The sequence below is a fragment of the Mytilus edulis genome, chromosome 7 (genome assembly GCF_963676685.1).
Source record: "Mytilus edulis chromosome 7, xbMytEdul2.2, whole genome shotgun sequence".
NCBI classification, from domain to species: Eukaryota; Metazoa; Mollusca; class Bivalvia; order Mytilida; family Mytilidae; genus Mytilus; species Mytilus edulis.
This window is the reverse complement of record NC_092350.1, coordinates 77,954,919-77,980,842: the sequence shown is the minus strand read 5'-3', so window position 1 is coordinate 77,980,842 and position 25,924 is coordinate 77,954,919. Positions and strand designations below refer to the sequence as shown.

The 25,924-nt window shown below is 32.9% G+C and overlaps 1 protein-coding gene across 1 annotated transcript in view; it reads left to right on the top strand.

The window, feature by feature from the left end:
* Positions 1 to 25,924, top strand: part of LOC139482321 (nuclear pore complex protein Nup160-like) — a 145,545-nt gene that overhangs the window by 106,199 nt on the left and 13,422 nt on the right. Inside the window, exons 27-31 of the mRNA XM_071266141.1 lie at positions 4,879 to 5,045; positions 6,757 to 6,826; positions 8,417 to 8,527; positions 11,826 to 11,952; positions 17,337 to 17,441. Coding sequence (XP_071122242.1) covers positions 4,879 to 5,045; positions 6,757 to 6,826; positions 8,417 to 8,527; positions 11,826 to 11,952; positions 17,337 to 17,441 — 580 coding nt within the window. The remainder of the gene's footprint in view (positions 1 to 4,878; positions 5,046 to 6,756; positions 6,827 to 8,416; positions 8,528 to 11,825; positions 11,953 to 17,336; positions 17,442 to 25,924) is intronic.

Sequence of the window (25,924 nt, the reverse complement as noted above, 5' to 3'; positions counted from 1 at the left end):
ATCTTTCATAAATTGTGCACATTAATATGCTTTTTATACGACTGCAAAAATTAAAAAAATTTTGGTCGTATATTGGTATCACGTTGAAGTCGTCGTCGTCGTCGTCGTCGTCGTCGTCTGAATACTTTTAGTTTTCGCGCTCTAACTTTAGTAAAAGTAAATAGAAATCTATGAAATTTTAACGCAAGGTTTATGACCACAAAAGTAAGGTTAGGATTGATTTTGGGAGTTTTGGTCCCAACATTTTAGGAATTAGGGGCCAAAAAAGGCCCAAATAAGCATTTTCTTGGTTTTTGCACTATAACTTTAGTTTAAGTAAATAGAAATCTATGAAATTTTGACACAAGGTTTATGACCACAAAAGGAAGGTTGGGATTGATTTTGGGAGTTTTAATTCAAACAGTTTAGGAATGAGGGGCCAAAAAAGGGCCCAAATAAGCATTATTCTTGGTTTTCGCACAATAACTTTAGTATAAGTAAATAGAAATCAATGAAATTTAAACACAAGGTTTATGATCACAAAAGGAAGGTTGGGATTGATTTTGGGATTTAAGGTCTGAACAGTTTAGGAATTAGGGGCCAAAAAGGGGCCCAAGTAAGCATTATTCTTGGTTTTTGCACCATTACTTTAGTATAAGTAAATAGAAATCTATGAAATTTAAACACAAGGTTTATGACCACTAAAGGAAGGTTGGGTTTGATTTTGGGAGTTTTGGTCCCAACAGTTTACGAATAAGGGGCCCAAAGGGTCCAAAATTGAACTTTGTTAGATTTCATCAAAAATTGAATAATTGGGGTTTCTTGATATGCTGAATCTAACTGTGTATGAAGATTCTTAATTTTTGGTCCCATTTTCAAATTGGTCTACATTGAGGTCCAAAGGGTCCAAAACTAAACTTAGTTTGATTTTAACAAAAAATGAATCCTTGGGGTTCTTTGATATGCTGAATCTAAAAATGTACTTAGATTGTTTGATTATGGGCCCAGTTTTCAAGTTGGTCCAAATCGGGGTCCAAAATTAAACTTTGTTTGATTTCATCAAAAATTGAATAATTGGGGTTCTTTGATATGCCAAATCTAACTGTGTATGTAGATTCTTAATTTTTAGTCCCGTTTTCAAATTGGTCTACATTAAAGTCCAAAGGGTCCAAAATTAAACTAAGTTTGATTTTAACAAAAATTGAATTCTTGGGCTTTTTTGATATGCTGAATCTAAACATGTACTTAGATTTTTTATTATGGGCCCAGTTTTCAAGTTGGTTCAAATCAGGATCCAAAATTATTATATTAAGTATTGTGCAATAGCAAGAAATTTTCAATTGCACAGTATTCAGCAATAGCAAGAAATCTCCAATTGCACAGTATTAGGCAATAGCAAGAAATTTTCAATTGCACAGTATTGCGTAATAGCAAGAAATCTTCAATTGCACAGTATTGTGCAATAGCAAATATTTTCAATTGCACAGTATTGCACAATAGCAAGAAATATCTAATTGCACAATATTGTGCAATAGCAAGAAATTTTCAATTGATTGGAGTTATCTTTCTTTGTCCAGAATAGTAGTTGAATCAACTTAAATCATTGTTTTATACAATAAACAATGTATATTCACTTTTACTACCAACTGATAAACTAAAACAATCTTTACCATTCAGTGATAACAAGCAACTTTTGTTACATTTTAATATTTTATGATGTATTTAAATGAGTAGTTATTGTTGCAAACTCCATTAGAAATTTGAATTGAGATCAGTTTTGGAAAAAGGGAAAGGGGGATGTGAAAAGAAAATGGGGGGGGGGGGCAGGGCTTCCAAAACGGTCATATATTCCGGTCATTTGTATAATGTCCGGTAAAAGTCCGGCTGGGCAAAGCATGAAACGGTCATATACTTTTTATTTTTCAAGGCTTTTTCGGTCATTTTTACATAATTCACGATCTTTTTGACCCAACCTTTTGCCTTTAACATCAACACGTTTCCGGTCATAAATGTGACATGATGATTAATTACTATCAAAACAACACCTACTTCAATACTTTCTAACTTTAATCAAGGCTAATTAGTAGTTGGACAGCTGAAATCTACCTGTTCAGGTGACAGGTGAACTATGATCAGTACCGGACATCGTATAAATTGATCGGTTTAATCACAAATATTTTCTTACATTTCAGCGGTTTGTATCTAATTGATTTCGTTCTAAAGATTAAAATTATTAGAAATTAGTTTATCAAAATGATTTGATGAAAAATTTTAAGGTTTTAAATAAAAAATCGTCAGAACTATGTCGCATGAACTAGAACACGTGTGCGCATGTGCACAGGTGGGGAATTTAATAATGCATCCTACATTTCTTCAAAAATGCTAAAATTATCAATGATACCTGTATCTAACGTTCAATTCAAGTATTTTGTTGAAGAAATAACGTGGAAAGAGCTTCTTCTCTCAGTCGTGCTTTGAAAAAATACACGGATTTTACGTATCCGTTTATGGTCCATGTTTTACCATTGTCAAGTCAACATCCGGTTGAAAACGAAAGTAGTTTTTGACAATGTCATTTTGCACAAATAAAAAGTCTATGGCAGATATGAGCACGCTGATGTGCACACTTTGAATGATGCACTGCCAATTTAACAGTAACATCCTAACATCAAATTCATATCAAAGTAAAGTTTAAAATCGTTTTTTTTTAATGTAATGTCAATCATTGGAATGGCCATCTGATTACCATAATTGCCTTTTGTGACTAAGTCTTAAGGGATTAAAATCGGGATCAGATATGAAATGTCCGGCTGGCTCAAATATTTTTTGGAAGCCCTGGGGGGGGGGGGGGGGGGGGGGGTAAATTTTTTTTCATTTCAGATATCATAAACAAAAAGAAAATTTCTTCAAACATTTTTCTGAGAGGATTAATATTCAACAGCAAAGTGAATTGCTCAAAGGCAAAAAAAATATTTTAAGTTCATTAGACCACATTCATTCTGTGTCCGAAACCTATGCTGTGTCAACTATTTAATCACAATCCAAATTTAGAGCTGAATCCAGCTTGAATGTTGTGTCCATACTTGCCCCAACCGTTCAGGGGTCAACCTCTGCGGTCGTATAAAGCTGCGCCCTGCAGAGCATCTGGTTTCATTTATATCTATTTACAATTGTATTTTGTATATATTGTATATATTTCATTATGATATTGTATTTTTTGCATACATGACTTATATGTTATTATTTTTTTGTGGACTTAAAAGCAAAAGGTGAACTTTAATTGGTTGATGGAATGATTGATAGGTGTATATGGCTGTCTGGCAGGTATCATTTGACCTTGACTTCATTTTCATCGTTCATTCAGGTCAAAGTAAAGGTTTTTGTTTTGGTCTGTTTTTGTTTTTATACGCCCGTCAAAATTTTGACGGGACGTATTATGGTATACAAATGTCCGGTGTCCGTCCGTCTGTCTGTCTGTCTGTCCGTCCGTCTGTCCGTCGTAAACATGTCGCACCGTTACTTGAGAACGACTTATCCAAATTTCATAAAACTTAATATAGTTGTTTCTTATGATGGTCAAATGATCTGTATACTTTTTGGTGATAATAAGATTTAAACTTTTTGAGTTACAGCGCTTTGTAACTAAAACAGGGGGGTGGTTTTTTTTTCACATGTCGCACCGTATCTCAAAAACGTTTCTTGATTATTGCTTAAAACTTTACACACTTCTTAGTTATATTAATCTTAATATCTGTATACTTTTTGGTGATGATTCAAAATTTCGTTTTTGAGTATTTTGTAAAAAAGGGGGAGTTTTTTTTTACATGTCACGCCATATCTCAAAAACGATTTATAATTATTGCCTTAAATTTTACAATTTTTTTTTTTATATTAATCTTAAGATCTGTATACTTTTTGGTGATGATTCAAAATTTTATTTTTGAGTTATTGAGTATTTTGTAAAAAAGGGGGAGGTTTTTTTTACATGTCGTGCCGTATCTCAAAAACGATTTATGATTATTGCTTAAAACTTTACACACTTCTTTGTTATATTAATCTAAAGATCTGTATACTTTTTGGTGATGACTCAAAATTTTATTTTTGAGTTATTGAGTTTTTTGTAAAAAAGGGGAGGGTTGTTTTTTTACATGTCGCGCCGTATCTCAAAAACAATTTATGATTATTGCTTGAAACTGTACACACTTCTTTGTTATACTAATTTAAAGATCTGTATACTTTTTGGTTTGATTCAAAATTTTATTTTAGTGATATTTGTAAAAAAAAAACAGGGTGGGGGGGGTTTCACATGTCCCGCCGTGTCTCAAAAACAATAAATGGTTATTGCTTAAAACTTCCTCAGAAACTATTTATGATTATTGCATAAAACTTCCACACAAGACGTCGGGCGTATCATGCGCTCATGGCGCAGCTGTTTATTATATTTTATGCATGGAATTGTTTTAAGGTGTATATATGTCTGTCTGGCATGTACCATCTGACCTTGATCTCATTTTCATTGCTCATTGGTCAATGCTAAGTCCTTGCCCTTGTCACAATATGACATTTTTTAATATATTGGGCTCCATTTTTAAATTGGTCTACATTGATGTCCAAATTCATCAAAAACTGAATAATTGCTGCTAGATGAATCGTTTAATCTTATCTTGCATTTATATGTTTTATTTTGACCCCGTTTTCAAATTAGTCCATATTAAGGTTTGAATGATATAAAATTAAACTTTGGTTGATTTCAAACATTAGTTTGTCTGTTTGTTGTTTGTTCATCTGTTCGTCCATCCACTGAACATAGAAAATGATAGTGTGGATGGGGCATCTGTGTACTAGGGAAACATTCTTGTTTATATCTAAATTAAAAAGGTTGATGATTTTTTTTTTTAGCTGGAAGTGTGATGTATGAACATGCAATGAGACTGAGTCGTGAATGTCCTGGAAAAAGAGGTCTGCAGAGACAAGCACAATGTTATTTGGCAGCTATGAATGCATTACGACTGGTGGATTCTCAATATGCTTGGATTGTTAAGCCTGTTCCTTCTGCTAAACCAAAGGTAACATGTCAATGTTATTTTATTTTATCTTTAGCAAGATTTGAAATTTTTTTTTTTTTTTTTTTTAAGACTTGAAATACATTTATTGAAAATCACCTGAATATAATTTACCTTGTATAACCCAGGGAAGTATACACAAGGGGCCCTGTGTTTACAATGATCCATCGTCCAGGGATCCATCGTCCGGTGGACTCTATTATACAAAAAAATCTATTTTATATTTTTTGCATACATAAGTTATACATTTATATTAATTACACAGACAGAGTTTGCGTATAAAATATTTATAACATTCTACAGTAAATAAAATACACCAAAAGTCCCCAAAAGACGCTACAATCTACACAATAATTTACCTTTACTTATAATTGACATTTAATTTTTTGTACTTTTAACACCTAGATTACATTGTAATGTGTCGGTCAGTGATTTTATAGGTCACATGCTCGACCTTGTAAATGCGTGTATTTTATATTTCTATTGTTGGATGTATAATGTTCTAAAAAAGGAAATAAAAGTAAGTACAAATTATTCAGTCACTTACTTATGTATAAGATTTATTATAACTTTTATTTCAGCTGCAAAATTTTCTTTTTTGGAAGATATTGATTTGTCCATAGATTCAATTAAACTGCCCAGTTCCTGTTTTGCATATGATATCAATTGACTGGAAGTAAAACTTTTAGACTGATATTTGATTATAATCCTACATTTCCAAATAATCCATTTAACAGTATTCATAATCGTATTAGTTATGACATTGTACTTTTTGTTGTAATCGTACATTCCTAGTATATAAGTTATTCGCTCAATGGAATATATACTGTGTTATTAGTACATTATATATTTTAAGCGCATCAAATATATGTTCCCAAACAACCATTATAATGTTACAGCTGTGAAAAAGGTGTGTGAGAGTTTCGTTTTCTGTTTTACAAAAATGGCATTTGCCATTACATGTATTTGATTTGCCGATTCTGAATAGTTATTTATCTTCTGTATATTATCCTTTTCCTGTTTACAGGTTTTCCATGGCGATTACACTGTATATTATACTTTTGCTGTTTACAGGTATTCCATGGCGAAAACACTGTATATTATACTTTTGCTGTTTACAGGTTTTCCATGGCGAATACACTGTATATTATCCTTTTCCTGTTTACAGGTTTTCCATGGCGAATACACTGTATAGAATAGAATAGAATAATAATTACACTGTATATTATCCTTTTCTTGTTTACAGGTATTCCATGGCGAAAACACTGTATATTATACTTTTGCTGTTTACAGGTTTTCCATGGCGAATACACTGTATATTATACTTTTGCTGTTTACAGGTATTCCATGGCGAAAACACTGTATATTATACTTTTGCTGTTTACAGGTTTTCCATGGCGAATACACTGTATATTATACTTTTGCTGTTTACAGGTATTCCATGGCGAAAACACTGTATATTATACTTTTGCTGTTTACAGGTTTTCCATGGCGATTACACTGTATATTATCCTTTTCCTGTTTACAGGTATTCCATGGCGAAAACACTGTATATTATACTTTTGCTGTTTACAGGTTTTCCATGCTATTACACTGTATATTATCCTTTTCCTGTTTACAGGTATTCCATGGTGAATACACTGTATATTATACTTTTGCTGTTTACAGGTTTTCCATGCTATTACACTGTGTATTATCCTTTTCCTGTTTACAGGTATTCCATGGCGATTACACTGTGTATTCACCAAAGCGTTTATACGATGGGATTGAGAAGCAAGAAATTAGTAAGTTGTAGTACTAGTTCACAAATATAAACACAGTAACTCCGGTAACTCTGTCTTCCTCCACCAATAAGAACTGACTGCAACAAAATAGGAAATTGTGCTGAAAATGGCATCGAAAACCAATCACTCAATCAGTCTATCCTTTCACAAGCATTTCTCTCTTACATGTAGCTTCAAGATTGAAAGCATTGGTCCAACTTTGTTACTTAAAATTGTTACATGCTATTCCATAAGGTCCATTTGATATTTAGAATTTTTTTATCATAAAACCAGAAAATGGCATTTTGTTTATTTGTAGCAAACTTTGGAACATTTTTTCTTGACCTTTGACTCTAATTTAACTGAAATAACATTATATGAAATGTTTTACAACCAGCCAAAAAAAAGAAAACCCTTGTGATAACTGTAGTAGAACCTCTTTATCTACATTCCAACTGACTCCATTTTCAGAAAATGACATCTGTATCAAACATAAACTTTTAGCTGCCTCTTTACAAGCAGAACCAAATACAATGAAAGTCTCAACTATGTACTGGCTTCCGAAGCTACACAAAACACCTTACAAATACAGATTTATTTTGTCTTCAAGCCATTGTTCCACTACTAAATTGTCTATTCTTCTCACCAGTATACTTGGTACAATCAAAAACCTGATAATAAATTGTTCAAATAAGGCCTTAGAAAATAGTGGAATTAATTACTTTGGGAGTGCCAAAAACTCGTTGGAAGTATTTGATAAATTGCATGCTTATATTGGTGATTTTGAATCTGTTCAAAGTTTTGATTTTTCTACCCTATATAGATCTATATACCACATTGCCTCACATTCTCATTAAGAAAAAATTCACACACCTAATTAAATGGGCATTTAAAAAGTCAGAATGTGAATATATATGTTCAAACTCTTTTAGGTCATTATGGCCCCGCAACAAAGTTGTCCGTGCTATATAGTTTTACCCTTGTCTGTAATTCCGTCATTCCGTAATTCTGTCATTCTGCAACAAATCATTATACAGAAATTTTTTCTAAACGCCTTCAGATAATGGGATGATTTTTGGCATGTGAGTTAACCAAGATGAGTTTCAGATCAAGTTCAAGTTTTGTTCCGCTCTGCTAATTTTTGCCGAGATTTCAGGCTATGGACTTTGATAAATTGTTGAAAATCACAGTAATACAGACTTTTTTTCTAAACGCTTTCAGATATTGGGTTGATTTTGGTATGTGAGTTACTCATGATGAGTTACAGATGAAGTTTAAGTTTCGATCTGCTCGGCTAATTTTTGCTGTAATTTTGGGCTTTGGACTTTGATAATTTTTTGAAAATCACAGTTATACAGACCTTTTTTCTAAATGTTTTCAGATATTAGGCTGAATTTTGGTATGTGAGCTAACCATGATGAGTTATAGATCAAGTTTAAGTTTCAATCCACTCCGCCAGTTTTTGCAAAAATTAAGGGTTTACAACTTGAAAATTGTTGAAAATCACAGTTATACAGACTTTTTTTGTTTAAAGATGTCTGATTGGGGATGAAAAATCTTTGTATTGTGCTACCTTATTCAACATATAACATGTAACATGTTGTATTTTAGTGACGAAGAAACTGGAGATTGTTGAACTTGTTGATATTGAGAAAGAGTTTATGTTGGTGGATGCTAGACTAAGATTGTATGGAAAAGAATCTGACCAAGGTTTTCATTCTGGTATGTACTAAGATTGTATGGTAAACAATCTGACCAAGGTTTTCATTCTGGTATGTACTTAGATTGTATGGTAAACAATCTGACCAAGGTTTTCATTCTGGTATGTACTAAGATTGTATGGTAAACAATCTGACCAAGGTTTTCATTCTGGTATGTACTAAGATTGTATGGTAAACAATCTGACCAAGGTTTTCATTCTGGTATGTACTAAGATTGTATGGTAAACAATCTGACCAAGGTTTTCATTCTGGTATGTACTAAGATTGTATGGTAAACAATCTGACCAAGGTTTTCATTCTGGTATGTACTAAGATTGTATGGTAAACAATCTGACCAAGGTTTTCATTCTGGTATGTACTAAGATTGTATGGTAAACAATCTGACCAAGGTTTTCATTCTGGTATGTACTAAGATTGTATGGTAAACAATCTGACCAAGGTTTTCATTCTGGTATGTACTAAGATTGTATGGTAAACAATCTGACCAAGGTTTTCATTCTGGTATGTACTAAGATTGTATGGTAAACAATCTGACCAAGGTTTTCATTCTGGTATGTACTAAGATTGTATGGTAAACAATCTGACCAAGGTTTTCATTCTGGTATGTACTAAGATTGTATGGTAAACAATCTGACCAAGGTTTTCATTCTGGTATGTACTAAGATTGTATGGTAAACAATCTGACCAAGGTTTTCATTCTGGTATGTACTAAGATTGTATGGTAAACAATCTGACCAAGGTTTTCATTCTTGTATGTACTAAGATTGTATGGTAAACAATCTGACCAAGGTTTTCATTCTGATATGTACTAAGATTGTATGGTAAACAATCTGACCAAGGTTTTCATTCTGGTATGTACTAAGATTGTATGGTAAACAATCTGACCAAGGTTTTCATTCTGATATGTACTAAGATTGTATGGTAAACAATCTGACCAAGGTTTTCATTCTTGTATGTACTAAGATTGTATGGTAAACAATCTGACCAAGGTTTTCATTCTGGTATATACAAACATATTTCTTTTTTCAACATGTTCATTTGAAAAACACATACAAACCAAAGATAAATGGTTAGTGCCTAAAGTAATAAAAGGGTTATTGCATGAATATTGGGGAATATTGTCCAGAGTAGAATTTTATATTGCACGAGCTTGTGAGTGCAATATATGTTCTACAAGGGACAATATTCCCCAATATTTATGCAATAACCCTTTTATTGTATAGCAATATCATATTTGAAAGTAAAAAAGTGGTTTAAACTAAGATTTTGTCGTTGATGATGTCATGAATTTTGAAGATTTATTGCACTAGTGCAATATTAGAATTTATTGCACGCTTACGGTTACTTTCTGTGGGAAATATTATATTGCTATGCAATAATATGAGATATTTAAGAATTGAATGCTTCTTTTTGTAAATTTATTGGGGTGTAAAAGCGTTGACCGAAGTACATTTTGTATGAAGCGCGGAAGCGCTTCATTCTAAAAATGTACGCACGGTCAACGCTTTTACAACCCTATAAAGTTACAAAAAGAAGCATTCAATACTTATAATTACATTTTTTAGCTATGATCATGAAAACACGAATTTTATATATTTTATTATTTAATTCACCTGTGCACTTTATTGTTGGAGCACGTGTTATCATGAGTGAAAAGTTGTATTGAGCATTGCAACTGCTTACGGAATAACACGTGATGTGCAGTTAGCCAATCAGAATAAAATATTATAATGAAACATACATCTAATGTAATTATTGAGAAATAAAGAAATTTTGTTAGAGGAGAGTCAAGAATTGGTCATATTTGCCAGACTGAAAGTTTAATGAGTGAAATAGAAGATTGGGATTTGGCACAACACTTATTTTTTACAGAAATATGTAGGCCAAGTTAGATTGCCAAATTGCACCAATGTTTATACGACTACAAACATTGTTTTGCTTTGTATAATGCTATGATTCATTGTCTGCGTGCCAGGACATTTTGGTTTCCGGACAATAACTTCAGTTTAAGTGAATGGATCTCTATGAAATTACCAGAAAGTTCAGTACCATAAAAGGAAGTTTGGAGTTAATTTTGAGGGTTATGGTACCAACAGTTTAGGAATTAGGGACAAAAAACTAATATTTTTGTAGTTTTCAGACAATGAATTGTGTGTAAGTGTGTGGATCTCTCTGATATTGTTTAACAAGGTTCCATATAACAAAGGGAGAACTGAGATTGAGTTTGGGGTTAATTGCCCAAAACATGTTGGAATAAAAGGCCAAAAACAAGCATTTTTCCAATCAATAACTTGTGTAGGGATCTCTCTAAAATTATACTACAAAGTTCCATACTACAAAGGAAAGGCTGGGATTGAGTTTTGGGGTTATTGCTCCAAGGGCGTTTCAAAAAGTTGGGGGGATTTTTTCCCCCAATTTTTTTTAGGGGATTCAATTTTTATTTTTTTTATTTTTTAAATTTCAAATTTTTGAAAAGTTTCAAGAATCTTTAATTGCACAGTATTGCACACAATAGATTTGTAAGATCTTTGACCACAATTATTTTGTTTCAAAAACCTATATTATACATATTTGTTTTTCGTTAATTTTTTTATATAAATAAGGCTGTTAGTTTTCTTGTTTGAATTGTTTTACATTGTCATATCAGGGCCTATTATAGCTGACTATGTGGTATGGGCCTTTGCTCATTGTTGAAGGCTGTACAGTGACCTATAGTTGTTAACTTGTTAATGTCTGTGTCATTTTGGTCTCTTGTGGACAGTTGTCTCATTAACAATCATACCACATCTTCTATTTTTATATTATGTCATAAATGCTATCACAATCCAAAGTCAGACAGTATCAAGCTTGAATATTCTGTCTGTCTGTCCGGACAGACGGATGGACAGACAGACAGACGAACACAGGAAATCAGTTTTCCAAACTTTTTTGCTTCATGCTTGAAGAAATTGATTTGATATTTGAAGCATTGTTTTACCATGACAAGTTACAGGTCATTCTGCATGTTCTGTATGAAGTAATTTTCTGAATACTAATATATTAAACAAAATTTGGATGAAGTGATCTCTTTTAGTTTTATATAGACAATAATGTTTTTTTGATAAATGATATATTTTATTATGTTTTAATGCATGTTGTTTAACCTTTAAAAGTTATTATCCGGAAATCATCCGTTTTCAGACGACGCTGACGACGAAGACGACATGATACTAATATACGACCAAAAAAATTTAAATTTTTGCAGTCGTATAAAAAATATAAACATAATCTGACAATGAATATTATCTTTTTGCTTTTAGGACCGATCTCCCGCCCAGATGAAATTGTTGGACAGCTAGTTAATGTAGGACTTTATGATAGAGCTGTGATTATAAGTCATTTGTTCAATCTCAAATTACATACTGTAATGGAAAGTTTAGCATTAAGGTAGGTAAGGGCTGTGTAATGCTCAAATCTTATTTCATTCGTTTACTGGTGCTAAAATACTCAAGATAAAGAATAGGTTTGGATTGATGCACTTTAAGTTATTTCCCTTGGTCTCCATTTTCTTAGTTGAACAGCCAAATTTAAATATGCAATGCACACATGTCTGATAATAGATCCTTACTTGATGGTACTGATGAATTAAACAAGGCTCAAGGAAATTGAAATAGTTTCTAAAAATCCAGCAGTCAATTTACCATAGACCTCCTAAATGGCGACATGAGGGAATTAAATCTTGCTAAAAAATGTGTCAATCCAAACCTATCTATAGTTTTTGTCGAGCCTGCAACTTTTGTTGCAGAAAGCTCGACATAGGGATAGTGATCCGGCGGCGGCGGCTACGGCGGCGGCGGCGGTGTTAGCTCTCTTCTTAAAAGCTATATATTTTAGAAGGTGGAAGACCTGGATGCTTCATATTTTGTACATAAATGCCTCATGTTACGAAGTTTCCGTCAGTCACATGTCCAATGTCCTTGACCTCATTTTCATGGTTCAGTGACCACTTGAAAAAAAAGTTCAGAATTTTTGTAACGTTGAATTCTCTCTTATTATAAGTAATAGGATAACTATATTTGGTATGTGCTTACCTTGCAAGGTCCTCATGCCCGTCAGACAGTTTTCACTTGACCTCGACCTCATTTCATGGATCAGTGAACAAGGTTAAGTTTTGGTGGTCAAGTCCATATCTCAGATACTATATGCAATAGGGCTAGTATATTTGGTGTATGGAAGGACTGGAAGGTGTACATGTCCAACTGGCAGGTGTCATCTGACCTTGACCTCATTTTCATGGTTCAGTGGTTATAGTTAAGTTTTTGTGTTTTGGTCTGTTTTTCTCATAATTTATGCAATAGGTCTACTATATTTGTTATATGGAATGATTGTAAGGTGTACATGTCTAGCGGGCAGATGTCATCTGACCTTGACCTCATTTTCATGGTTCAGTGGTCAAAGTTAAGTTTTTAAGTTTTGATCTTTTTATCTAATATTATAAGCCAAAGGTCAACTATATTTGGTGTATGGAAATATATTATGAACTATATGTCAGTCCCGCAGGTTTTATTTGACCATGACCTCAATTGCACGGTTCATTGGACAGTGTTTTTGTGTTGTGGTCTATTTTTCTTAAACTATAAGTAATAGGTCAACTATATTTGTTGTATGGAAGCATTGTTAGCTGTACATGTCTGCCTGGCATGGTTCATCTGACCTTGACCTCATTTTCATGGTTCATTGGTCTTTGTTTAACTATCTTGTTTAATGTTAAGTTTATGTGACAGTTGTAATAACGCTTTATACTTAGGACTATCAACATAATATCAATGATTAGTAAAGAAGGCGAGACATTTCAGTGTGTGCACTCTTGTTTTATATACATCCATTTAATTTGTTTGAATGCTCTGTGTTGTGTAAAACATACAGAATATAGAATATTTTTTTGAAAGACAGACATAATCTCTACTATATATATTTATAACTAGTTTTGGTATCATCAAATGAAGATTTTAAAATCAAATCATGGAAGATAAATTGTTTTAAACAGCTTGGCCCCTTTGATCTGACGTAATAGACATGTGCTTTGTGGCCTGGTTTTTGTTTGTTGTTGCCATGATAAAGAAATTGTGACAAGTTTAAAAGCTATTTGGTATCTTCCACCTTTCTTTTATCATATGAATGAATTTGGATTTTGATCGTCATGACAATATTCATTATTCATTTCTTCAAAATAATTCACAAAACACTTAAGAAAACCTGATTACTTTATAAAAGTGTCTCATTTAGTCCATCAGCTAGTTTTCAAAAGCGCTCTGGTTAAGGAGTTTGTGTCACACCCCAGGGTACCGTGATTTTTTGGATAGAATTCAACTTCATTATCTTATTGATAAAATACAAAGTGTTAGACTAAAAAAAAGTGTCCAAAAGAAGTTTAAAAACGTCTATTTCAATGGTCCCCTCATTTTGCTATCACGACTAAGTAATTTTGGTTTAAAATTTTTAATATATAGCAATTAAAATAAAATAAAGTATAGGTATAAACAACTAAAACAGATATAAAACTATCCTATTTAATGTAACACTGAAGATTTCAGTTCCTTATGGGGTGATGACCAAGTGTTGTTACTTTGTAGCTGATCCATCATCCAAAATGGCTGCCAGCTGGGGACTTAGTTTAACATAAGACCCTATGGGAAATACATACAAATGTCTTCTCTTATAGAACCACTGAATGGAACGAAACCAAACATAGCATGAATGTTTCTTATGAGGGGCTGAACATGTGTTGTTACTTTGTAGTCGATCCATCATCCAAGGTGGGCTGCCAGCTGGGGACTTAGTTTAACATAGGACCCAAATATATACAAATGTTTTGTTGTAGAGAACCTGAACCACTGAATGTAATGAAAACAAAACATAGCAATATTAAATCAAATTTGGCCTCAAAATTTATTATAAATATCTGTTATAATTTTGATTTTTTTTTATACGATTTTAAAAACCCAAGTAGAGTCAGGTGAGGGACACAGGGCTCTTAAGATGCTCTAGTTTTATTTCTCAAAGGATTTATATCAAGTTTGAAATTTAATGAGATCTCATCTTTTAAAACATAAAGATAAAATATATACAGAAAAAATTAGAAATCTTTAGCATTTTTGTCGAGCCTTCGACTTTAGTTGAAAAAGCGAGACATAGCGATCCTACATTCCGTCGGCGGCGGCGGCGTCCACAAATATTCACTCTGTGGTTAAAGTTTTTGAAATTTTAATAACTTTCTTAAACTATCCTTGAATTGTACGAAACTTTGACAGAAGCTTGTTTATGATCAGGAGATAGTATCCAGAAGTAAATTTTGTAAAAATAGAATTCCATTTTTTCTGTTTTACTTATAAATGGACTTATTTTTTTCTGCCAGGAAACATTACATTCACTCTGTGGTTAAAGTTTTTAAAATTTTAATAACTTTCTTAAACTATCCTGGAAATGTACAAAACTTGGCCAGAATCTTGTTTATGATCAGGAGATAGTATCCAGAAGTAAATTTTGTAAAAATAAAATTCCATTTTTTCCGTATTTTACTTATAAATGGACTTAGTTTTTCTGCCAGGAAACATTACATTCACTCTGTGGTTAAAGTTTTTAAAATTTTAATAACTTTCTTAAACTATCCTGGAATTGTAAGAAACTTGGCCAGAAGCTTGTTTATGATCAGAAGATAGTATCCAGATGTAAATTTTGTAAAAATAAAATTCCATTTTTCCTGTATTTTACTTATAAATGGACTTAGTTTTTCTGCCAGTTAACATTACATACAGTCTGCAGTTAAAGTATTTAAAACATTTTTAAGATTCTTAAACTAGCCTGGATTTTTACCAAACTTGGACAGAAGCTTCTGACAATCAAAAGATAGTATCGAGAGGAATAATTTTATTGATTTTTTTCATCATTTTTGATGAGTGTGTGATTAACAGCAAAAGTAGGCGAGACACTGGGTTCCGCAGAACGAACCCTTACAAATTTTTAACATTTCCATAAAAGCGGGAGGTTTGGCATGCCACAAAACCAGGTTCAATTCACCAGTTTTTTTTTTTTATTAAAATGTCCTGTACCAAGTCGGGAAAATTGCCATTACTATATTATAGTTAGTTTCTGTGTGTGTTACATTTTAATGTTGTGTCGTAGTTCTACTCTTATATTTGATGTGTTTCCATCAGTTTTAGTTTGTAACCGGGAGCAAAAAAAAAGGAGGGGGGGGGGGGGGGGGGGTAGGGTCAATTCTATCAGCATAGTGTATTGCACAAAAGCCCAAAAAATTAATATAAATTCAAATCATAAAACCAATTCTAAGTTCTTTGACTAACAATTATTCAGTACCATAAACCTATTATGTGTCAAATATTTAATTACAATTCAAATTCAGACCTGTGTCAAGCGTGAATATTAAATTTTGTTGCAGGCATCCACTTCTTAAAAAATTAGTAATAAGCACGGACTATTGTCAAATTGTTCCAAATATTTGAAAAAATAAAACAAAACTTCAGTTATTTGTTCTTCACGGATGTGAAACTTAGCATGGTATCAATTTTGGTACTCCTCATAACAGAATCATGATGGATCTTTTGGAGGTCGGTTCAAACCATTTTTCTGTGATTCATAGATATAGGAAGATGTGGTATGAGTGCCAATGAAACAACTCTCCATCCAAAAAACAATTTATAAAAGTAAACCATTATAGGTCAAGGTACGGCCTTCAACATGGAGCCTTGACTCACACCAAACAACAAGCTATAAAGGGCCCCAAAATTACTAGTGTAAGTTATCATTCAAACAGGAAAAACAACAGTCTAATCTATATAAACAAAACAAGAAACGAGAAACACAAATAAATGACATAAACAAACGACAACTACAGTATGGATTCAATATTAAATTGGTTGAACTATATAGTAAATAGGGATATACCTACTTAATAAACACAGATTGTTACGCCTTGGTTTACAATGTTTTCTCAGGGTAAATATCTGGTCTATCACCCTTCAAGCTATGTGTTATTTATATAATGTTATACTATTATGTACATGCCATAGGATTATATTATAATGGTATATTATTATGTTATATTATTATGTTCATGCCATAGGATTATATTACGGATTACAAATGTGTCGAGGTTTCTGATTGGATAACAACACAGAGATGTCAGTATATATTCAGGAAACTGCCGGGGTATATACGACGTTTTTATCCCCAATTGGAATCTCAAAAACGTCATCATAACACCGGTGACGTAGTCAGAAGCTATTAGACTGTCAGAGGTTCACAGAGGGAAAATAATGACGTGCTTCAGTCAATAATACATATTTGATACAAAATCACGCAATTAACACTTTTAATACTTTAATTTGATGTTAAAAGTGTTATTATAAATTATTACATACACGATAAAATTATGTTCACAGCAAATCAGAAAATCCTTCACGTATGCCGAACATATATCAGGTTGGGTTTTTCAATATATGATATGTGTTGTCAACAAATACCTGCACTGGAAAATAACATTAAGTCAGGGGTAATCCGTAATATATGTGTAATTCAGGTCTCAGAAAGGGTATATACTGTGACATTCCCGGCTTAGGGCTTATATCCCCTTTGCCTTCGGCTCAGGGGATATAAACTCTAAGTCGGGAATGTCACAGTATATACCCTGTCTGAGACCTGAATAACATATAATATTATGATGTTATATTATTATGTTCATGCCATAGGATTATTTTATAATGTTTTCTTATTATGTTCATGTCATAAAAAATTTGATATATTTCCTTTTGCAGATGTGTCAATTTAGCAAGATCAAATGTTGGTATCATGGCAACAGACTGTTATGACTGGCTTCAGGATAATAATGTGACCTTGTCTTGTGTAATGCAGAATTCAAGGTGATAATCTTATATTTAAGGATATTGTCCATCTGTAAATATAAATCTATGAAATTAAAACTCAGGTTTTGAAACCACAAAAGATGGGGATTGATTTTGAGGGTTATGGTGCCTATGGTTTAGGAATAAGGGGTAAAAAAAAAGGGGGGCTGGGCCCAACTAAGCATTTTTCTAGTGTCCATATAATGTATAGAATTATCTGAAATTGTACAACAAGTTTCCACACCACAAAAGGATTGTAAGGATTTGTGTTGGGGGAGGGGGGGGGGGGGGTTATAGCTCAATATGTTTAGGAAATAGGGACAAAAAAGGGGTAAAACAAGGGTTTCCTGGTTAATGGACAATTACTTTAGCTTTGTTTCTAATTGTTATTACTTTCTGCTATTTGTTTGCTAGTTCTAGTAAAAAATATTTTTTAGTTGTTTCTAGAAACATCAAATACTGGTTTTTAGCTCACCTGGCCGTGAGCTTTTCTCATCACTTGACGTCCGTCGTCGTCGTTAACTTTTTACATTTTGAACTTCTTCTAGAGAACCATTGAATGGAATGAAACCAAACATGGCATGAATGTTCCTTGTGAGGTGCTGACCAAGTGTTGTTACTTTGTAGCCGATCTATCATCCAAGATGGCCACCAGCTGGGGACTTAGTTTAACATAGGACCCTATGGGAAATGCATACAAATGTCTTCTATCAATGACCACTGAATGGAATGAAACAAAACATAGCAAGAATGTTCCTAATGAGATGCTGACCAAGTGTTGTTACTTTTTCGCCAATGAAACATCCAAGATGGCCGCCAGTGGGGGGGACTTAGTTTAACATAGGACCCTATGGGAAATACATACAAATTTCTTCTTATAGAGAACCACAGAATGGAATGAAACCAAACATAGCATATATGTTCCTTATGAGATGCTGACCAAGTGTCGTTATTTTGTAGACGATCCATCATCCAAGATGGCCGCCAGCAGAGGGTTTAGTTTAACATAGGACCCTATGGGAAATGCATACAAAAGTCTTCTTCTAAAGAACCCCTGAATTGAATGAAATCGAACATAGTATGAATTTTCCTATTCTTATTAGGTGCTGGCCAAGTTTTGTAACTTTGTAGCCAAGTGGTCGGGGACATACAGCTTTACCCTTGTCAGAAATTCTGTAATTCTGAAATTCCGTTTTTCCGTCATTCCGTCATTCCGCAACAAACCATTATACAGAGTTTTTTTCAGATATTGGGCTGATCTATGGAATATAAGTTCTCCATGATGAGTTACAGATCAAGTTTAAGTTTCGTTTCACTCCGCTAATTTTTGCCAAAATTACAGGCTCTTGACTTTGATAAATTGTTGAAAATCACATTTATACGGACTTTTTCTCTAAACGCTTTCAGATATTGGGATGATTTTTGGCATGTGAGTTAACCAAGATAAGTTACAGATCAAGTTTAAGTTTTGTTCTGCCCGGCTAATTTTTGCCGAAATTACGGGCTTTTGACTTTGATAAATTGTTGAAAATCACAGTTATACACACTTTTTTTCTAAACGCTTTCAGATATTGGGCTGATTTTTTGGCGTGTGAGTTAACCAAGATGAGTTACAGATCAAGTTTGAGTTTTGTTCTATTCAGCTAATTTTTCTCTAAAATTAAGGGTTTACAACTTTGAAAATTGTTGAAAATGACAGTTATACAGACATTTTTCTATATGCCTCCAGATTTTGAGCTGATTTTTAGCTCAACTTTCCTAAAAGGAAATGTGAGCTTTTGCCATCACTTGGCGTCTGTTGTCGTCTGTCGTCGTTGTAAACTATTTCAAAGGGTAAAAAATTTTCTCCTCTGAAACTACTGAACCAATTTCCACCAAACTTAAGCTGAATTATCAATAAGGTGTCTAGAATAAAGCTTGTGTTTTATTTTCTGTTTTGTCAAAAAATATGGTTGCCATAGCTAAAAATAGAGCATAGGGGTAAAATGCAGTTTTGGGCTTATATCTCAAAAACTAAAGCTTTTATTGCAAATTTGACAGGTGTGAAAATGTTTATTATGTCAAGATCCATCAGCTAACACAGAAATTAACAACTATAGGTTACTGTACAGCCTTCAACAATTAGCAAAGCATAATAACCAATTTGGTGTATGGAATGATTGTAAGGTGTACATGTCCAACTGACAGGTGTCATCTGACCTTGACCTCATTTTCATGGTTCAGTGGTCAAAATGAAATTTTTGTCTTTTGGCCTATTTCTCAGATACAATTAGCATCCAGTCAATTATATTTGGTGTATGGAATGTTTGTAAGGTGTACATGTCTGTCTAGCAATAATTATCTGACCTTGACCTCATTTTTATGGTTCATTGATCAATGTTAAATCATCAATGATTTGGTCTTTTTATCAGATACTATAGCGATAGTAGAACTATATTTGGTGTAGGGAATAATTGTAAGGTGTGTATGTCTGTTTAGTAAGTGTAAGTTGATCTTGACCTAATTTTCATGGTTCATTGATTAAAGTTATTTTTTTATGAGGTTATTTCTGAGATACTTTTAGCAATAGGTAAACTCGATTTGTTGTATGGAATGAGTGAATGAACTACATTTATGTCTGAAAGGGTTTATCTCGCCTTCATCTCAAGTACAGTTAATTTAATGTAATGCTTGGGGTATACAATGTTTTTTTATACTTTCATCATAAATTATATTATGAACACGAGACAAACGAGACATTTCAGTGTGTCCACTCTTGTTTTTGCTTTTGAAGAAGATATGACAGAATCGAAGAACCATTTATATAAATTGAAAACCCAAAATAATCATTGATGGAAGATTTAAGCAAAAAATTTAAGGTGAGCGATTCAGGCTCTTGAGAGCCTCTTGTTTTATATGTGAGACTACCGTCATGTTTGTGTCCACATGTGTTATTGAAATTGCAGATTTTTTAACCTTTGGAGAAGGGGCCATTCGTGTCACTTTGACACATCTAGTTTTATATGATTTCAAAAACCCAAGTAGAGTCAGGTGAGCAATACAGGCTCTTGAGAGCCTCTAGTTTTGCATTAGAGTTACCTCCCTTACAATGGTTCCATACTACAAAGGAAAGACTGGGATTAAGTTTGATGGTTAATGTTTCAAGTGGGATTCCTAAAGTTGGGGGAGGGGAAATACAATTTTTTTAAGGGTTCATATTCCCCCCCCCCCTTTCCACAAAGAAAATGATAGTGCAAGTGTACTATGGAAACATTCTTGTTGATTCATTAATTTAGAGACAGACACTCCCGGCTCTGTACTGAACACTAGTTTTTAATAAAAAGTACTCTTTTTGGGTTGACCTTTTACAATTAACACCTTTGTAATCCAACAAAAGAAGTATTGATTTGGTTTGGCCTTAGATTTTTTAATTTTGAGCCTAATTTCCAATTCAGTCAATTTTAAGGATTGAAGAATTAAAAATTTAACTTTGTTCTAAGATTTTGAATATCAGACCATACTAGGTAAATTAAATGTCCCATTTCAGAATTGACCACATTTATTTGGTGTCAGAAACCTATATTATGCCAAAAATTTGATCACAATCCACATTCAGACAATATCAAGCTTGAATTTTGTGTCCATACTTGCCCGAATTGTTTATGGTTTGACCTTTGCAGTCCTATCAGGCTGCAGTCGGCGAAGTTTTTATACAACCCCAAAAATTGAAAATTTTTTGGTTGTATATTGGTATCACGTTGGCATCGTCGTCCGAAGACATTTGGTTTTCTCACTCTTACTTAAGTAAAAGTAAATAGAAATCAATGAAATGTAAACACAAGGTTTATGACCATAAATGAAGGTTGGGATTGATTTTGGGTGTTTTGGTCCCAACAGTTTAGAAATTAGGGGCCAAAAAGGGCCCAAATAAGCATTTTTCTTGGTTTTCGCACAATAACTTCAGATTAAGTAAACAGAAATCTATGAAATTTTAACATAAGGTCTAGGACCACAAAAGGAAGGTTGGGATTGATTTTGGGAGCTATGGTCTGAAAAGTTTAGGAATTAGGGGCCAAAAAAAGGTCCCAAATAAGCATTTTTCTTGTTTTTTGCACAATAACTTTAGTATAAGTTAATAGAAATCTATTAAATTTTAACACAAGGTTAATGACCACAAAAGGAAGGTTGGGATTGATTTTGGGAGTTTTGGTCCCAACAGTTTAGGAATTAGGGGCCAAAAGGGTCCAAAATTAAACTTTGTTTACCGTCTTTTGGTATGTATAGTGCGCATTTGTGTATAGTGCGCACCCCCTTCGTGGTCCAAGAAACGAGAGAAAAAAAAGTTTATTTGTCATATAATACTCCTAGACATTTTCGGAAAAGTTACAGCTCCAAAATCAGCAAACAGGAAGTTTTTTAAACGTAATACGTTATTAATTTGAAATTGCAAATATTCAAACAAATGAATAAGAATTTTATTAGATTGAGATAAATATTCATTAAAGTTTGTTTTTTTAAACCAAATTTAATAAATTGTTTGAGTATCAAGGACAAGATTAAATATCCAAATTAATATTCTGATTCAAACAATAAGATAATTATGAATCAGTCTAATAACTATAATTAATGTCATTAGTGCTGTAATAAATTGATAAAATCTCATTGTTTTCATTTTTTGTTTGATGATTCTAGCTGTTAATCAGGATTATCACACCTCAATCAACAGGTCTAATCGATGTCAAACAAATCAGTAACAGGTTGACCTTGTTCTTATTAAATTCATTCAGGTGACAATTTTGGATTATCATATTTTCAATCATTATTTCTTGAACAGTTTTTAAACAGTTGTTTAAAAGTTTAAAAGTTACAAAGTAAAAACCTATTTATAAAAATAAACTTCTCATAGAGTAAATCATCACTTTACAATACTTTGTATTAAGTCACATGACTTGCGATCACCTGATACATTAGAAAAAATGGTGGTTTATTTTTTTCAAAACGAGCGTGGTTTATTCAATTTTCATACACTTTTCTTCAACTCTTTATGATGAACACATACAAAAACAGTAAGTTATGACAACAAGGAACACAGAGGCTAATGTAACCGACAACAAAAGCTTTATTGTGTCTTTATAAAGACATGGCAAATTTCCAGATTGCAAAACAGATGGACAAATTTACACGATAAATGTAACAACAAAGATATAAAATGTGTTTTATTTCAATAAAACATGACAAATCAATAGGATACATATTACAATTATAACATGTAAAAGATAAAAAAAAACAATCAATGTTTTTGCACAAATATTCCGTACTCTTCACTTCACTTTGAAATTTCTTGGTCAGAGTTTGGACCTGAAAAGAAAATGTTTGTAGTCATGTATAACACGCACCCCTCTTACAAGAAACATGACCCAGGGTATAAATGTGCGCGTTATACATACCAAAAGACGGTAATTTCACCAAAAAATGAATTATTGGGGTTCTTTGATATGCCAAATCTAACCGTGTATTTAGATTCTTAATTTTTGGTCCTGTTTTTAAATTGGTCTACATTAAGGTCCTAAGGGTCCAAAATTAAACTTAGTTTGATTTTAACAAAAATTAAATTCTTGGGGTTCTTTGATATGCTGAATCTAAACATGTACTTAGATTGTTGATTATGGACCCAGTTTTCAAGTTGGTCCAAATCGGGGTCCAAAATTAAACTTTGTTTGATTTCAACAAAAATTGAATATATGGGGTTCTTCAATATGCTGAATCTAACCATGTATTTAGATTTTTAATATTTGGGCCCGGTTATCAAATTGGTCCACATTGAGGTCTAAACGGTCTAAAATTAAACATTATTTGTTTTCATCTAAAATTGAATTCTTGGGGTTCTATGATATGCTGAATCTAACCATGTATTTAGATTTTGGATTTTGGACCATAATAGGTAAATGTCCAATTTAAAATTTTTAAGTTTTTAATTTTAAGTTCTTAGACCACATTCATTCTATGTCAGAAACCTATGTTGTGTCAACTATTTAATCACAATCCATATTCAGAGCTATATCAAGCTTAATTGTTGTGTCCATACTTGCCCCCAATGTTCAGGGTTCGACCTCTGCAGTCGTATATAGCTGTGCCCTGCGGAGCATCTGGTCTTGAATATTATTATAGATAGAAATGAACTGTAAACAGCAATAATGTTCAGCAAAGTTAGATCTACAAATAAGTCAACGTGACCAAAATGGTCAGTTGACCTGTTAAGGAGTTATTGCCCTTTATAGTCATTTTTTACCAATTTTTAGTAATTTTATATGCTCTTCAAAATTTTGACGGGACGTATTATGGTATACAAATGTCCGGTGTCCGTCCGTCTGTCTGTCCGGCGTAAACATGTTGCACCCTAACTTGAACCTAAATTTCATGAAACTTAATATAGTTGTTTTTTATGATGGTCAAATGATCTGTATACTTTTTGGTGAAAATAAGATTTAAACTTTTTGAGTTACGGCACTTTGTAACTTAAACAGGGGGGTGTTGTTTTTTTTCACATGTCGCACCGTATCTCAAAAACGATTCTTGATATTGCTTAAAACTTTACACACTTCTTAGTTATATTAATCTTAATATCTGTATTCTTTTTGGTGATGATTCAAAATTTTATTCTTGAGTTATTGAGTATTTTGTAAAAAAGGGGGAGGGTTTTTTACATGTCGCGCCGTATCTCAAAAACGATTTATGATTATTGCTTAAAACTTTACACACTTCTTTGTTATATTAATCTTAAGATCTGTATACTTTTTGGTGATGATTCAAAATTTCATTTTTGAGTTATTTTGAGTATTTTGTAAAAAAAGGGGGAGGGGTTTTTTACATGTCGTGCCGTATCTCAAAAATGATTTATGATTATTTCTTAAAACTTTACACACTTCTTTGTTATATTAATCTAAAGATCTGTATACTTTTTGGTGATGACTCAAAATTTCATTTTTGAGTTATTGAGTATTTTGTAAAAAAGGGGAGGGTTTTTTTTACATGTCGCCCGACGATCTCAAAAACAATTTATGATTATTGCTTAAAACTGTACACACTTCTTTGTTATATTAATCTAAAGATTTGTATAGTTTTTGGTTTGATTCAAAATTTTATTTTAGTGATATTTGTAAAAAAAAACCAGGGTAGGGGGGGTTTCACATGTCCCGCCATGTCTCAAAAGCAATAAATGGTAATTGCTTAAAACTTTCTCAGAAACTATTTATGATTATTGCATAAAACTTCCACACAAGACGTAGAGCATATCATGCGCTCATGGCGCAGCTGTTTATTTGTAATCCTTTACAAAATTATCCTCTGACAATGTCTGAAACTACTGGGCCAAATTTAACCAAAACTTGGCCACAATCATCATTGGGGTATCGAATTTAAAAAATGTGTGTGGTGACCCAGCCAACCAACCAAGATGGCCGCAATGGCTAAAAATCAAACATATGGGTAAAATGTAGATTTTTGCTTATAACTCTGAAACACAAGCATTTAGACCAAATCTGACGTAGGGTTAAATTGTTTATCAAGTCCAGAGCTATCTGCCCATAAATTTCAGATGAATCAGACAACCGGTTGTTGGGTTGCTACCCCTGAATTGGTAATTTTTAAGGAAATTTTGCCTTTTTGGTTATTATCTTGAAATTATTATAGATAAAGATAAACTGTACACAGCAATAATGTTCAGCAAAGTAAGATCTACAAATAAGTCAACATGACCAAAATGGTCAGTTGACCCCTTAAGAAGTTATTGCCCTTAATAGTCAATTTTTAACAATTTTCATAAATTTTGTAAATTTTTTTAAATTTTTACAAAATATTTTCCTCTGTAACTAATGGGCCAAATTCATTATAGATAAAGATAATTGTAAGTAAGTAGCAAGAATGTTCAGTAAAGTAAGATCTACAAACACATCACCAAAACACAATTTTGTCATTAATCCATCTGTGTCTTTTGTTTAATATGCACATAGACCAAGGTGAGCGACACAGGCTCTTAAGAGCCTCTAGTTGTTGTTGTTCACACACTGAGTGGGATTAACTTAAGGTTGACAAACATCTTGCAGGTCCATAACATAGAACTGATGTGCCATATTCCAGGTGTGAAATGAAACTGACTGATTCTTATTAAAACAAAATTTCTAGTCAAAAAAAAGTTTTAGTTTTGAAAACAGACACAAAACCTCTATAGAAAATAAATTACAAAGTTAGCTGTCTATTCAAAACAAATAAATCAACTACAACAGGGATGATTCCACTATATAGTTTAGGGCCGCTTAGGGGTCCTTAAATCAGTCAGCGGCCCCCAAAAAATGTACATGAAAATGATTTCCCAATTAAGGAAAATAAAATAAAAATTGATATTTCCGGAAAAGTTTCTGTCACCGATTAATTTTTAACCGGATTTTTGTGACAAAAATGTCGGTTATTGATTTGGGGATGTACGGCGGGCGGGCGGTCGGTCGGGCGGGCGGGCGGGCGGGCGT